Genomic DNA, 15000 nt, shown 5'->3' with positions numbered 1-15000 from the left:
GTTCAGGGATGCGTCTCCTGGCCAGGACTTTGCAGAGGCGAAGTTGGTCCTTGGAGATGGTTCTGCTCAACTTATTTTTCTTTACACGTATCTGACGCATGACAACACGTGGACCCAGGCTTGCAATACACTCTGAGATAGCACGAATCACGGCAAACACTTCTCTTTTTGGAACCCTGGAAAAAGTTGGAGGAGTGTCCCTAAAGTAGCCCAGGAACTGGGACAAATTCACCAGGTAGGTCTTCACTGTGTTCTCCGCTTTTCCACCATTCTGCAGATGCTCTGGCCACATGCACAGAAAGAAATAATTGGAATATTTTACATGGGGACATTTTATCTTAACTAAAAGGCATCACAGACATACTTACTGGTATATCCTGGACATATTGGGAAGGAAAGTCCAATTCTGGAGGATTGTCTGGCCCTCGGTTATAAACGAAAGGAAAGCCATGATTCTACCCACTTTGGATCTTTGATTTTCGATCCTTTTCCTCAGACCATGGGAGCCTTTGAGGTGTTGCCAATATTCCGCGATGTATTCCACTGAAAAACAAAAACAAAAGGTTTCATAATGAAGTTTGATTCTCAACACTTAGAAAATATTTTTTAAAGTTTGCGCAGACTTCCAGAAGGAACACCGGGTAATTTCGTTCATTAAAACCCAGACAGAGGGCCCTATATTCGGATCCAAACATTAAAACTCCCCCTTCCGCGTCTCTGGTTCCATAAACACTTAGAAAATATTTTTTAAAGTTTGCGCAGACTTCCAGAAGGAACACCGGGTAATTTCGTTCATTAAAACCCAGACAGAGGGCCCTATATTCGGATCCAAACATTAAAACTCCTCCTTCCGCGTCTCTGGTTCCATAAACACTTAGAAAATATTTTTTAAGGTTTGCGCAGACTTCCAGAAGGAACACCGGGTAATTTCGTTCATTAAAACCCAGACAGAGGGCCCTATATTCGGATCCAAACATTAAAACTCCCCCTTCCGCGTCTCTGGTTCCATAAACACTTAGAAAATATTTTTTAAAGTTTGCGCAGACTTCCAGAAGGAACACCGGGTAATTTCGTTCATTAAAACCCAGACAGAGGGCCCTATATTCGGATCCAAACATTAAAACTCCCCCTTCCGCGTCTCTGGTTCCATAAACACTTAGAAAATATTTTTTAAAGTTTGCGCAGACTTCCAGAAGGAACACCGGGTAATTTCGTTCATTAAAACCCAGACAGAGGGCCCTATATTCGGATCCAAACATTAAAACTCCCCCCTTCCGCGTCTCTGGTTCCATAAACACTTAGAAAATATTTTTTAAAGTTTGCGCAGACTTCAGAAGGACAGGGGGGAGATCCCGCTGCTGCAGGCCCAGCCCGAGGCCCTGTCATCGGACTACTCTCTGACAGCGCCCCCTTGTGTGCCCCTGGTTCTCAACACTTAGAATTTTTTGTTTTTTATAGAAAAATACAGCAATCAGTGACGTTACTTACATATGCTTAGTGGGAATTTTGGGTACGCCTTCACCAAACATTGGATGTTCCGGCTTTCCTGCTTTGATTTAGGTCTGGTGATGTGCTGTGGTTCTTCATCTGGAGAGGTAGATCCAGACCCCACCAGGACATCCACGTCCACACCAGGAACCGGGCATGTGGATCCCTTTTGGAGGTCCTGTTAAATAAAGGTTCAGTGTTAAGTTTTCTGGTTCTGCCGGTACAACCAGGCCTGAGCAATGGAGCTATCCTGCCCAGCAGATGTGCTCTGGTCCTGGGTAAAGTTGATATATAATAAACATTTTACACACCTCCTCCAGTCGTTTGATTGCCTTTTTTGCCCTTTTTGCCCATCTGTGCTGGTAAAGCAATTTCTTCCTTAGTTGCCCCAAGTCTGATGTAAGCTGAAGGTTCTTTGCCCCAAGCTCTTTGCACGAGGTGCAGGATGTGTCATCATCAAGGGGTCCTGATGTTGGATGATGCTGACCTGCTTCCTCTCTTGCTCTTGGGTCCATGTGTAAACGTGAGACCATCGGAGGGCTTGGGTTTGTGGCGCTCAGAGCTCCCAGCATATTCACCGTTACCTGGTACTTCAAACCATTAATCACCTGGGCCTTCCTCTCCCCCTCCATCTCCGGGTGAGCTTGGTCAATATGCATGTCCAGCCTTGTGCTAGCATAACGGCAGCCATCCACTGGACAGGGCATTTTTCTGATATTGATTCTCCCATTACTGAACCTGATCAATATCTTCCGCTCTTCTGAATTTTTAATGCCATGACTATACCTTAGGTGTTTGCCTATATAGGTAAATTCAGAATGACAGAGCGGGCAGCAAACATTCTGCTTGGGGGGCGTCATGTTGATATGTGAATCTGAAAAATAGGATACAATAACATTAGATTTATTCATTTCCCAAACCCAGGAACAGAGCCCCCTTTCCCCGCATAAAATGGCGCCGCCTCTCCGTCTCCTGAACACCAGGGTCCCGGAGACACAAGGACCCCCCTATGCTTCAAACTAAAGGCAACTTACCGTGTAAGTCGGTTGAAGGTGGAGGGGGAAAGTCCGCGTGGACACCGGTTCACTCTGCTCATCGGTCAGATGTTAATTAACACAGTAAGTAATTACAGCTGCGTTCGGCTCAGGCGACCCAGAGTACGGTCAGTGACCGCAAGCGTAGCCAATTAAGCATCCAGAAGCAGGGGAGACACACTGAGAAGCCTGCTCCACCTCACACACAGCAAGGAGCTCTCAGCACCAACACTGCACCTACCTGCCTACCTACCCCAAATGTCAAAATTTGGTCTCCCTGATATTAGGGTGCAGTTCTTGACAATTCATGGCATTTAACATAAAATTTGGGTAAAAGGGGCCAAATCGGCTAACCCATCCTCAAGGATTTAGGCTTCATGGAGCCCCAGCAGGCCCAAAGAGACACCAGTAAAGATTCTACTTAACTTAGAGATATCAAACCGCATGGTTTCTAGGGTGTGAGTAGAGCAAGCCCTGGTAATTTGGGGTCCCTATCTGCCCCAGGGGCCGAGAGAAAGCCACGCCGGGCCGTCAAACCTGATAACCGGTCCAAAAACAACTAACAGATGGAAGGTCTTTGAGAGATGGGCTCTTCCAGGTTTGTAGCACCTTACCACAGGAAGCTGCATAGCAAATTTGGGCCAGATTAAACCAAACGTCTCAGAGTTATGAGGTGTCAAAGTTTCATTTTTGGTCATTTTCCCACCCCTTCCTGCCCCTGTCATGCCAAGACGAAACGCTCCAGCGACACCAAACTCACAGAATCCACTCATTGTCACGCCCTGAATGACATTTGTGAAAATCAGCCCTCTGGGATGAGCCTGACCAAAGATCCTAACCCTAGCTCAAGGATTTAGGCTTCATGGAGCCCCAGCAGGCCCAAAGAGACACCAGTAAAGATTCTACTTAACTTAGAGATATCAAACCGCATGGTTTCTAGGGTGTGAGTAGAGCAAGCCCTGGTAATTTGGGGTCCCTATCTGCCCCAGGGGCCGAGAGAAAGCCACGCTGTGCCGTCAAACCTGATAACCGGTCCAAAAACAACTAACAGATGGAAGGTCTTTGAGAGATGGGCTCTTCCAGGTTTGTAGCACCTTACCACAGGAAGCTGCATAGCAAATTTGGGCCAGATTAAACCAAACGTCTCAGAGTTATGAGGTGTCAAAGCTTCATTTTTGGTCATTTTCCCACCCCTTCCTGCCCCTGTCATGCCAAGACGAAACGCTCCAGCGACACCAAACTCACAGAATCCACTCATTGTCACCCCCTGAATGACATTTGTGAAAATCAGCCCTCTGGGATGAGCCTGACCAAAGATCCTAACCCTAGCTCAAGGATTTAGGCTTCATGGAGCCCCAGCAGGCCCAAAGAGACACCAGTAAAGATTCTACTTAACTTAGAGATATCAAACCGCATGGTTTCTAGGGTGTGAGTAGAGCAAGCCCTGGTAATTTGGGGTCCCTATCTGCCCCAGGGGCCGAGAGAAAGCCACGCTGTGCCGTCAAACCTGATAACCGGTCCAAAAACAACTAACAGATGGAAGGTCTTTGAGAGATGGGCTCTTCCAGGTTTGTAGCACCTTACCACAGGAAGCTGCATAGCAAATTTGGGCCAGATTAAACCAAACGTCTCAGAGTTATGAGGTGTCAAAGCTTCATTTTTGGTCATTTTCCCACCCCTTCCTGCCCCTGTCATGCCAAGACGAAACGCTCCAGCGACACCAAACTCACAGAATCCACTCATTGTCACCCCCTGAATGACATTTGTGAAAATCAGCCCTCTGGGATGAGCCTGACCAAAGATCCTAACCCTAGCTCAAGGATTTAGGCTTCATGGAGCCCCAGCAGGCCCAAAGAGACACCAGTAAAGATTCTACTTAACTTAGAGATATCAAACCGCATGGTTTCTAGGGTGTGAGTAGAGCAAGCCCTGGTAATTTGGGGTCCCTATCTGCCCCAGGGGCCGAGAGAAAGCCACGCCGGGCCGTCAAACCTGATAACCGGTCCAAAAACAACTAACAGATGGAAGGTCTTTGAGAGATGGGCTCTTCCAGGTTTGTAGCACCTTACCACAGGAAGCTGCATAGCAAATTTGGGCCAGATTAAACCAAACGTCTCAGAGTTATGAGGTGTCAAAGCTTCATTTTTGGTCATTTTCCCACCCCTTCCTGCCCCTGTCATGCCAAGACGAAACGCTCCAGCGACACCAAACTCACAGAATCCACTCATTGTCACCCCCTGAATGACATTTGTGAAAATCAGCCCTCTGGGATGAGCCTGACCAAAGATCCTAACCCTAGCTCAAGGATTTAGGCTTCATGGAGCCCCAGCAGGCCCAAAGAGACACCAGTAAAGATTCTACTTAACTTAGAGATATCAAACCGCATGGTTTCTAGGGTGTGAGTAGAGCAAGCCCTGGTAATTTGGGGTCCCTATCTGCCCCAGGGGCCGAGAGAAAGCCACGCTGTGCCGTCAAACCTGATAACCGGTCCAAAAACAACTAACAGATGGAAGGTCTTTGAGAGATGGGCTCTTCCAGGTTTGTAGCACCTTACCACAGGAAGCTGCATAGCAAATTTGGGCCAGATTAAACCAAACGTCTCAGAGTTATGAGGTGTCAAAGCTTCATTTTTGGTCATTTTCCCACCCCTTCCTGCCCCTGTCATGCCAAGACGAAACGCTCCAGCGACACCAAACTCACAGAATCCACTCATTGTCACCCCCTGAATGACATTTGTGAAAATCAGCCCTCTGGGATGAGCCTGACCAAAGATCCTAACCCTAGCTCAAGGATTTAGGCTTCATGGAGCCCCAGCAGGCCCAAAGAGACACCAGTAAAGATTCTACTTAACTTAGAGATATCAAACCGCATGGTTTCTAGGGTGTGAGTAGAGCAAGCCCTGGTAATTTGGGGTCCCTATCTGCCCCAGGGGCCGAGAGAAAGCCACGCCGGGCCGTCAAACCTGATAACCGGTCCAAAAACAACTAACAGATGGAAGGTCTTTGAGAGATGGGCTCTTCCAGGTTTGTAGCACCTTACCACAGGAAGCTGCATAGCAAATTTGGGCCAGATTAAACCAAACGTCTCAGAGTTATGAGGTGTCAAAGCTTCATTTTTGGTCATTTTCCCACCCCTTCCTGCCCCTGTCATGCCAAGACGAAACGCTCCAGCGACACCAAACTCACAGAATCCACTCATTGTCACCCCCTGAATGACATTTGTGAAAATCAGCCCTCTGGGATGAGCCTGACCAAAGATCCTAACCCTAGCTCAAGGATTTAGGCTTCATGGAGCCCCAGCAGGCCCAAAGAGACACCAGTAAAGATTCTACTTAACTTAGAGATATCAAACCGCATGGTTTCTAGGGTGTGAGTAGAGCAAGCCCTGGTAATTTGGGGTCCCTATCTGCCCCAGGGGCCGAGAGAAAGCCACGCTGTGCCGTCAAACCTGATAACCGGTCCAAAAACAACTAACAGATGGAAGGTCTTTGAGAGATGGGCTCTTCCAGGTTTGTAGCACCTTACCACAGGAAGCTGCATAGCAAATTTGGGCCAGATTAAACCAAACGTCTCAGAGTTATGAGGTGTCAAAGTTTCATTTTTGGTCATTTTTCCACCCCTTCCTGCCCCTGTCATGCCAAGACGAAACGCTCCAGCGACACCAAACTCACAGAATCCACTCATTGTCACCCCCTGAATGACATTTGTGAAAATCAGCCCTCTGGGATGAGCCTGACCAAAGATCCTAACCCTAGCTCAAGGATTTAGGCTTCATGGAGCCCCAGCAGGCCCAAAGAGACACCAGTAAAGATTCTACTTAACTTAGAGATATCAAACCGCATGGTTTCTAGGGTGTGAGTAGAGCAAGCCCTGGTAATTTGGGGTCCCTATCTGCCCCAGGGGCCGAGAGAAAGCCACGCCGGGCCGTCAAACCTGATAACCGGTCCAAAAACAACTAACAGATGGAAGGTCTTTGAGAGATGGGCTCTTCCAGGTTTGTAGCACCTTACCACAGGAAGCTGCATAGCAAATTTGGGCCAGATTAAACCAAACGTCTCAGAGTTATGAGGTGTCAAAGCTTCATTTTTGGTCATTTTCCCACCCCTTCCTGCCCCTGTCATGCCAAGACGAAACGCTCCAGCGACACCAAACTCACAGAATCCACTCATTGTCACCCCCTGAATGACATTTGTGAAAATCAGCCCTCTGGGATGAGCCTGACCAAAGATCCTAACCCTAGCTCAAGGATTTAGGCTTCATGGAGCCCCAGCAGGCCCAAAGAGACACCAGTAAAGATTCTACTTAACTTAGAGATATCAAACCGCATGGTTTCTAGGGTGTGAGTAGAGCAAGCCCTGGTAATTTGGGGTCCCTATCTGCCCCAGGGGCCGAGAGAAAGCCACGCCGGGCCGTCAAACCTGATAACCGGTCCAAAAACAACTAACAGATGGAAGGTCTTTGAGAGATGGGCTCTTCCAGGTTTGTAGCACCTTACCACAGGAAGCTGCATAGCAAATTTGGGCCAGATTAAACCAAACGTCTCAGAGTTATGAGGTGTCAAAGCTTCATTTTTGGTCATTTTCCCACCCCTTCCTGCCCCTGTCATGCCAAGACGAAACGCTCCAGCGACACCAAACTCACAGAATCCACTCATTGTCACCCCCTGAATGACATTTGTGAAAATCAGCCCTCTGGGATGAGCCTGACCAAAGATCCTAACCCTAGCTCAAGGATTTAGGCTTCATGGAGCCCCAGCAGGCCCAAAGAGACACCAGTAAAGATTCTACTTAACTTAGAGATATCAAACCGCATGGTTTCTAGGGTGTGAGTAGAGCAAGCCCTGGTAATTTGGGGTCCCTATCTGCCCCAGGGGCCGAGAGAAAGCCACGCCGGGCCGTCAAACCTGATAACCGGTCCAAAAACAACTAACAGATGGAAGGTCTTTGAGAGATGGGCTCTTCCAGGTTTGTAGCACCTTACCACAGGAAGCTGCATAGCAAATTTGGGCCAGATTAAACCAAACGTCTCAGAGTTATGAGGTGTCAAAGCTTCATTTTTGGTCATTTTCCCACCCCTTCCTGCCCCTGTCATGCCAAGACGAAACGCTCCAGCGACACCAAACTCACAGAATCCACTCATTGTCACCCCCTGAATGACATTTGTGAAAATCAGCCCTCTGGGATGAGCCTGACCAAAGATCCTAACCCTAGCTCAAGGATTTAGGCTTCATGGAGCCCCAGCAGGCCCAAAGAGACACCAGTAAAGATTCTACTTAACTTAGAGATATCAAACCGCATGGTTTCTAGGGTGTGAGTAGAGCAAGCCCTGGTAATTTGGGGTCCCTATCTGCCCCAGGGGCCGAGAGAAAGCCACGCCTGTGCCGTCAAACCTGATAACCGGTCCAAAAACAACTAACAGATGGAAGGTCTTTGAGAGATGGGCTCTTCCAGGTTTGTAGCACCTTACCACAGGAAGCTGCATAGCAAATTTGGGCCAGATTAAACCAAACGTCTCAGAGTTATGAGGTGTCAAAGCTTTCATTTTTGGTCATTTTTCCACCCCTTCCTGCCCCTGTCATGCCAAGACGAAACGCTCCAGCGACACCAAACTCACAGAATCCACTCATTGTCACCCCCTGAATGACATTTGTGAAAATCAGCCCTCTGGGATGAGCCTGACCAAAGATCCTAACCCTAGCTCAAGGATTTAGGCTTCATGGAGCCCCAGCAGGCCCAAAGAGACACCAGTAAAGATTCTACTTAACTTAGAGATATCAAACCGCATGGTTTCTAGGGTGTGAGTAGAGCAAGCCCTGGTAATTTGGGGTCCCTATCTGCCCCAGGGGCCGAGAGAAAGCCACGCCGGGCCGTCAAACCTGATAACCGGTCCAAAAACAACTAACAGATGGAAGGTCTTTGAGAGATGGGCTCTTCCAGGTTTGTAGCACCTTACCACAGGAAGCTGCATAGCAAATTTGGGCCAGATTAAACCAAACGTCTCAGAGTTATGAGGTGTCAAAGCTTCATTTTTGGTCATTTTTCCCACCCCTTCCTGCCCCTGTCATGCCAAGACGAAACGCTCCAGCGACACCAAACTCACAGAATCCACTCATTGTCACCCCCTGAATGACATTTGTGAAAATCAGCCCTCTGGGATGAGCCTGACCAAAGATCCTAACCCTAGCTCAAGGATTTAGGCTTCATGGAGCCCCAGCAGGCCCAAAGAGACACCAGTAAAGATTCTACTTAACTTAGAGATATCAAACCGCATGGTTTCTAGGGTGTGAGTAGAGCAAGCCCTGGTAATTTGGGGTCCCTATCTGCCCCAGGGGCCGAGAGAAAGCCACGCCGGGCCGTCAAACCTGATAACCGGTCCAAAAACAACTAACAGATGGAAGGTCTTTGAGAGATGGGCTCTTCCAGGTTTGTAGCACCTTACCACAGGAAGCTGCATAGCAAATTTGGGCCAGATTAAACCAAACGTCTCAGAGTTATGAGGTGTCAAAGCTTCATTTTTGGTCATTTTCCCACCCCTTCCTGCCCCTGTCATGCCAAGACGAAACGCTCCAGCGACACCAAACTCACAGAATCCACTCATTGTCACCCCCTGAATGACATTTGTGAAAATCAGCCCTCTGGGATGAGCCTGACCAAAGATCCTAACCCTAGCTCAAGGATTTAGGCTTCATGGAGCCCCAGCAGGCCCAAAGAGACACCAGTAAAGATTCTACTTAACTTAGAGATATCAAACCGCATGGTTTCTAGGGTGTGAGTAGAGCAAGCCCTGGTAATTTGGGGTCCCTATCTGCCCCAGGGGCCGAGAGAAAGCCACGCTGTGCCGTCAAACCTGATAACCGGTCCAAAAACAACTAACAGATGGAAGGTCTTTGAGAGATGGGCTCTTCCAGGTTTGTAGCACCTTACCACAGGAAGCTGCATAGCAAATTTGGGCCAGATTAAACCAAACGTCTCAGAGTTATGAGGTGTCAAAGTTTCATTTTTGGTCATTTTTCCACCCCTTCCTGCCCCTGTCATGCCAAGACGAAACGCTCCAGCGACACCAAACTCACAGAATCCACTCATTGTCACCCCCTGAATGACATTTGTGAAAATCAGCCCTCTGGGATGAGCCTGACCAAAGATCCTAACCCTAGCTCAAGGATTTAGGCTTCATGGAGCCCCAGCAGGCCCAAAGAGACACCAGTAAAGATTCTACTTAACTTAGAGATATCAAACCGCATGGTTTCTAGGGTGTGAGTAGAGCAAGCCCTGGTAATTTGGGGTCCCTATCTGCCCCAGGGGCCGAGAGAAAGCCACGCCGGGCCGTCAAACCTGATAACCGGTCCAAAAACAACTAACAGATGGAAGGTCTTTGAGAGATGGGCTCTTCCAGGTTTGTAGCACCTTACCACAGGAAGCTGCATAGCAAATTTGGGCCAGATTAAACCAAACGTCTCAGAGTTATGAGGTGTCAAAGCTTCATTTTTGGTCATTTTCCCACCCCTTCCTGCCCCTGTCATGCCAAGACGAAACGCTCCAGCGACACCAAACTCACAGAATCCACTCATTGTCACCCCCTGAATGACATTTGTGAAAATCAGCCCTCTGGGATGAGCCTGACCAAAGATCCTAACCCTAGCTCAAGGATTTAGGCTTCATGGAGCCCCAGCAGGCCCAAAGAGACACCAGTAAAGATTCTACTTAACTTAGAGATATCAAACCGCATGGTTTCTAGGGTGTGAGTAGAGCAAGCCCTGGTAATTTGGGGTCCCTATCTGCCCCAGGGGCCGAGAGAAAGCCACGCCGGGCCGTCAAACCTGATAACCGGTCCAAAAACAACTAACAGATGGAAGGTCTTTGAGAGATGGGCTCTTCCAGGTTTGTAGCACCTTACCACAGGAAGCTGCATAGCAAATTTGGGCCAGATTAAACCAAACGTCTCAGAGTTATGAGGTGTCAAAGCTTCATTTTTGGTCATTTTCCCACCCCTTCCTGCCCCTGTCATGCCAAGACGAAACGCTCCAGCGACACCAAACTCACAGAATCCACTCATTGTCACCCCCTGAATGACATTTGTGAAAATCAGCCCTCTGGGATGAGCCTGACCAAAGATCCTAACCCTAGCTCAAGGATTTAGGCTTCATGGAGCCCCAGCAGGCCCAAAGAGACACCAGTAAAGATTCTACTTAACTTAGAGATATCAAACCGCATGGTTTCTAGGGTGTGAGTAGAGCAAGCCCTGGTAATTTGGGGTCCCTATCTGCCCCAGGGGCCGAGAGAAAGCCACGCCGGGCCGTCAAACCTGATAACCGGTCCAAAAACAACTAACAGATGGAAGGTCTTTGAGAGATGGGCTCTTCCAGGTTTGTAGCACCTTACCACAGGAAGCTGCATAGCAAATTTGGGCCAGATTAAACCAAACGTCTCAGAGTTATGAGGTGTCAAAGCTTCATTTTTGGTCATTTTTCCACCCCTTCCTGCCCCTGTCATGCCAAGACGAAACGCTCCAGCGACACCAAACTCACAGAATCCACTCATTGTCACCCCCTGAATGACATTTGTGAAAATCAGCCCTCTGGGATGAGCCTGACCAAAGATCCTAACCCTAGCTCAAGGATTTAGGCTTCATGGAGCCCCAGCAGGCCCAAAGAGACACCAGTAAAGATTCTACTTAACTTAGAGATATCAAACCGCATGGTTTCTAGGGTGTGAGTAGAGCAAGCCCTGGTAATTTGGGGTCCCTATCTGCCCCAGGGGCCGAGAGAAAGCCACGCCGGGCCGTCAAACCTGATAACCGGTCCAAAAACAACTAACAGATGGAAGGTCTTTGAGAGATGGGCTCTTCCAGGTTTGTAGCACCTTACCACAGGAAGCTGCATAGCAAATTTGGGCCAGATTAAACCAAACGTCTCAGAGTTATGAGGTGTCAAAGCTTCATTTTTGGTCATTTTCCCACCCCTTCCTGCCCCTGTCATGCCAAGACGAAACGCTCCAGCGACACCAAACTCACAGAATCCACTCATTGTCACCCCCTGAATGACATTTGTGAAAATCAGCCCTCTGGGATGAGCCTGACCAAAGATCCTAACCCTAGCTCAAGGATTTAGGCTTCATGGAGCCCCAGCAGGCCCAAAGAGACACCAGTAAAGATTCTACTTAACTTAGAGATATCAAACCGCATGGTTTCTAGGGTGTGAGTAGAGCAAGCCCTGGTAATTTGGGGTCCCTATCTGCCCCAGGGGCCGAGAGAAAGCCACGCCTGGGCCGTCAAACCTGATAACCGGTCCAAAAACAACTAACAGATGGAAGGTCTTTGAGAGATGGGCTCTTCCAGGTTTGTAGCACCTTACCACAGGAAGCTGCATAGCAAATTTGGGCCAGATTAAACCAAACGTCTCAGAGTTATGAGGTGTCAAAGCTTCATTTTTGGTCATTTTCCCACCCCTTCCTGCCCCTGTCATGCCAAGACGAAACGCTCCAGCGACACCAAACTCACAGAATCCACTCATTGTCACCCCCTGAATGACATTTGTGAAAATCAGCCCTCTGGGATGAGCCTGACCAAAGATCCTAACCCTAGCTCAAGGATTTAGGCTTCATGGAGCCCCAGCAGGCCCAAAGAGACACCAGTAAAGATTCTACTTAACTTAGAGATATCAAACCGCATGGTTTCTAGGGTGTGAGTAGAGCAAGCCCTGGTAATTTGGGGTCCCTATCTGCCCCAGGGGCCGAGAGAAAGCCACGCCGGGCCGTCAAACCTGATAACCGGTCCAAAAACAACTAACAGATGGAAGGTCTTTGAGAGATGGGCTCTTCCAGGTTTGTAGCACCTTACCACAGGAAGCTGCATAGCAAATTTGGGCCAGATTAAACCAAACGTCTCAGAGTTATGAGGTGTCAAAGCTTCATTTTTGGTCATTTTCCCACCCCTTCCTGCCCCTGTCATGCCAAGACGAAACGCTCCAGCGACACCAAACTCACAGAATCCACTCATTGTCACCCCCTGAATGACATTTGTGAAAATCAGCCCTCTGGGATGAGCCTGACCAAAGATCCTAACCCTAGCTCAAGGATTTAGGCTTCATGGAGCCCCAGCAGGCCCAAAGAGACACCAGTAAAGATTCTACTTAACTTAGAGATATCAAACCGCATGGTTTCTAGGGTGTGAGTAGAGCAAGCCCTGGTAATTTGGGGTCCCTATCTGCCCCAGGGGCCGAGAGAAAGCACGCTGGTGCCGTCAAACCTGATAACCGGTCCAAAAACAACTAACAGATGGAAGGTCTTTGAGAGATAGGCTCTTCCAGGTTTGTAGCACCTTACCACAGGAAGCTGCATAGCAAATTTGGGCCAGATTAAACCAAACGTCTCAGAGTTATGAGGTGTCAAATTTTCATTTTTGGTCATTTTTCCCACCCCTTCCGGCCCCTGTCATGCCAAGACGAAACGCTCCAGCGACACCAAACTCACAGAATCCACTCATTGTCACCCCCTGAATGACATTTGTGAAAATCAGCCCTCTGGGATGAGCCTGACCAAAGATCCTAACCCTAGCTCAAGGATTTAGGCTTCATGGAGCCCCAGCAGGCCCAAAGAGACACCAGTAAAGATTCTACTTAACTTAGAGATATCAAAACCGCACTGGTTTCTAGGGTGTGAGTAGAGCGAGCCCTGGTAATTTGGGGTCCCTATCTGCCCCAGGGGCCGAGAGAAAGCCGTGCTGGCCGTCAAACCTAATAACCGGTCCAAAACAACTAACAGATGGAAGGTCTTTGAGAGATAGGCTCTTCCAGGTTTGTAGCACCTTGCCACAGGAAGCTGCATAGCAAATTTGGGCCAGATTAAAACCAAACGTCTCAGAGTTATGAGGTGTCAAAGTTTCATTTTGGTCATTTTTCCACCCCTTCCTGCCCCTGTCATGCCAAGACGAAACGCTCCAGCGACACCAAACTCACAGAATCCACTCATTTTCACCCCCTGAATGACATTTGTGAAAATCAGCCCTCTGGGATGAGCCTGACCAAAGATCCCTAACCCTAGCTCAAGGATTTAGGCTTCATGGAGCCCCAGCAGGCCCAAAGAGACACCAGTAAAGATTCTACTTAACTTAGAGATATCAAACCGCATGGTTTCTAGGGTGTGAGTAGAGCAAGCCCTGGTAATTTGGGGTCCCTATCTGCCCCAGGGGCCGAGAGAAAGCCGTGCTGTGGCCGTCAACCTGATAACCGGTCCAAAAACACTAACAGATGGAAGGTCTTTGAGAGATGGCTCTTCCAGGTTTGTAGCACCTTACCACAGGAAGCTGCATAGCAAATTTGGGCCAGATTAAACCAAACGTCTCAGAGTTTATGAGGTGTCAAAGCTTCATTTTTGGTCATTTTTCCACCCCTTCCTGCCCCTGTCATGCCAAGACGAAACGCTCCAGCGACCACCAAACTCACAGAATCCACTCATTGTCACCCCCTGAATGACATTGTGAAAATCAGCCCTCTGGGATGAGCCTGACCAAAGATCCTAACCCTAGCTCAAAGATTTTAGGCTTCATGGAGCCCCAGCAGGCCCAAAGAGACACCAGTAAGATTCTACTTAACTTAGAGATATCAAACCGCATGGTTTCTAGGGTGTGAGTAGCGCAAGCCCTGGTAATTTGGGGGTCCCTATCTGCCCCCGGGGCCGAGGAAGAAAGACCACGCCGCGGGCCGTCAAACCTGATTAAACGGTCCAAAAACAACTAACAGATGGAAGGTCTTGAGAGATGGCTCTTTCCAGGTTTGTAGTAGCAACCTTACCACAGGAAGCTTTGCATAGCAATTTGGGCCAGATTTAACCAAAAGTCTCTAGAGTTATGAGGTGTCAAAGCTTTCATTTTTGGTCATTTTCCCCCCCCCTTCCTCGCCCCTGTCAGTGCCAAGACGAACGCTCCCGCGACACCAAACTCCCCAGAAATCCACTCATTTGTCACCCCTGAATGACATTTGTGAAAATCAGCCCCTGGGATGAAAGCCTGCAAGCCAAAGATCTAAACCCTAGCTCAAGGATTTAGGCTTCATGGAGCCCCAGCAGGCCAAAGAGACACCAGTACAAGATTCTACTTAACTAGAGTATCAAACCGCATGGGTTCTAGGGTGTGAAGTAGAGCAAGCCCTGGTAATTTGGGGTCCCTATCTGCCCCAGGGGCCGAGAGAAAGCAAAACGCTGTCCGTCAAAACATGATAAAACCGGTCCAAAAAAAAACACTAAACAGATGGAAGGTCTTTGAGAGATGGGCTCAGGCAGGTTTGTAGCACATACCACAGGAAGCTGCCCATACAAATTTGGGCCAGATAAACCAAACGTCTTCGAGTTATGAGGTGTCAAAAGCTTCATTTGTGGTCATTTTCCCAACCCTTCCTGCCCCTGTATGCCAAGACGAAACGCTCCAGCGACACCAAACTCACAGAATCCACTCATTGTACCCACTGAATGACATTTGTGAAATTCAGC

General features: G+C 48.5%; 1 protein-coding gene across 2 annotated transcripts in view; it reads right to left on the bottom strand.

The window, feature by feature from the left end:
* LOC110367163 overlaps nt 1-2209 on the bottom strand; it is a 3696-nt gene extending 1487 nt beyond the window's left edge. Inside the window, exons 1-4 of one of the 2 annotated variants that reach the window (XM_036134903.1) lie at nt 1800-2209; nt 1489-1666; nt 369-543; nt 1-290 (exon numbers count right to left, since the gene is read on the bottom strand). The exon at nt 1-290 is cut by the window's left edge and continues 6 nt beyond it. In XM_036134903.1, the coding sequence (XP_035990796.1) occupies nt 1-290; nt 369-543; nt 1489-1666; nt 1800-2195 (1039 nt within the window). In that variant the 5' untranslated portion in view covers nt 2196-2209. The remainder of the gene's footprint in view (nt 291-368; nt 544-1488; nt 1667-1799) is intronic. The other variant, XM_036134904.1, reaches the window with a different exon arrangement.
* Between the last annotated feature and the right edge of the window lie 12791 nt (nt 2210-15000).

The sequence above is a fragment of the Fundulus heteroclitus genome, unplaced genomic scaffold (assembly GCF_011125445.2).
Source record: "Fundulus heteroclitus isolate FHET01 unplaced genomic scaffold, MU-UCD_Fhet_4.1 scaffold_932, whole genome shotgun sequence".
In the NCBI taxonomy this organism is placed as follows: Eukaryota; Metazoa; Chordata; class Actinopteri; order Cyprinodontiformes; family Fundulidae; genus Fundulus; species Fundulus heteroclitus.
This window is presented reverse-complemented; position numbering and strand designations above follow the sequence as displayed.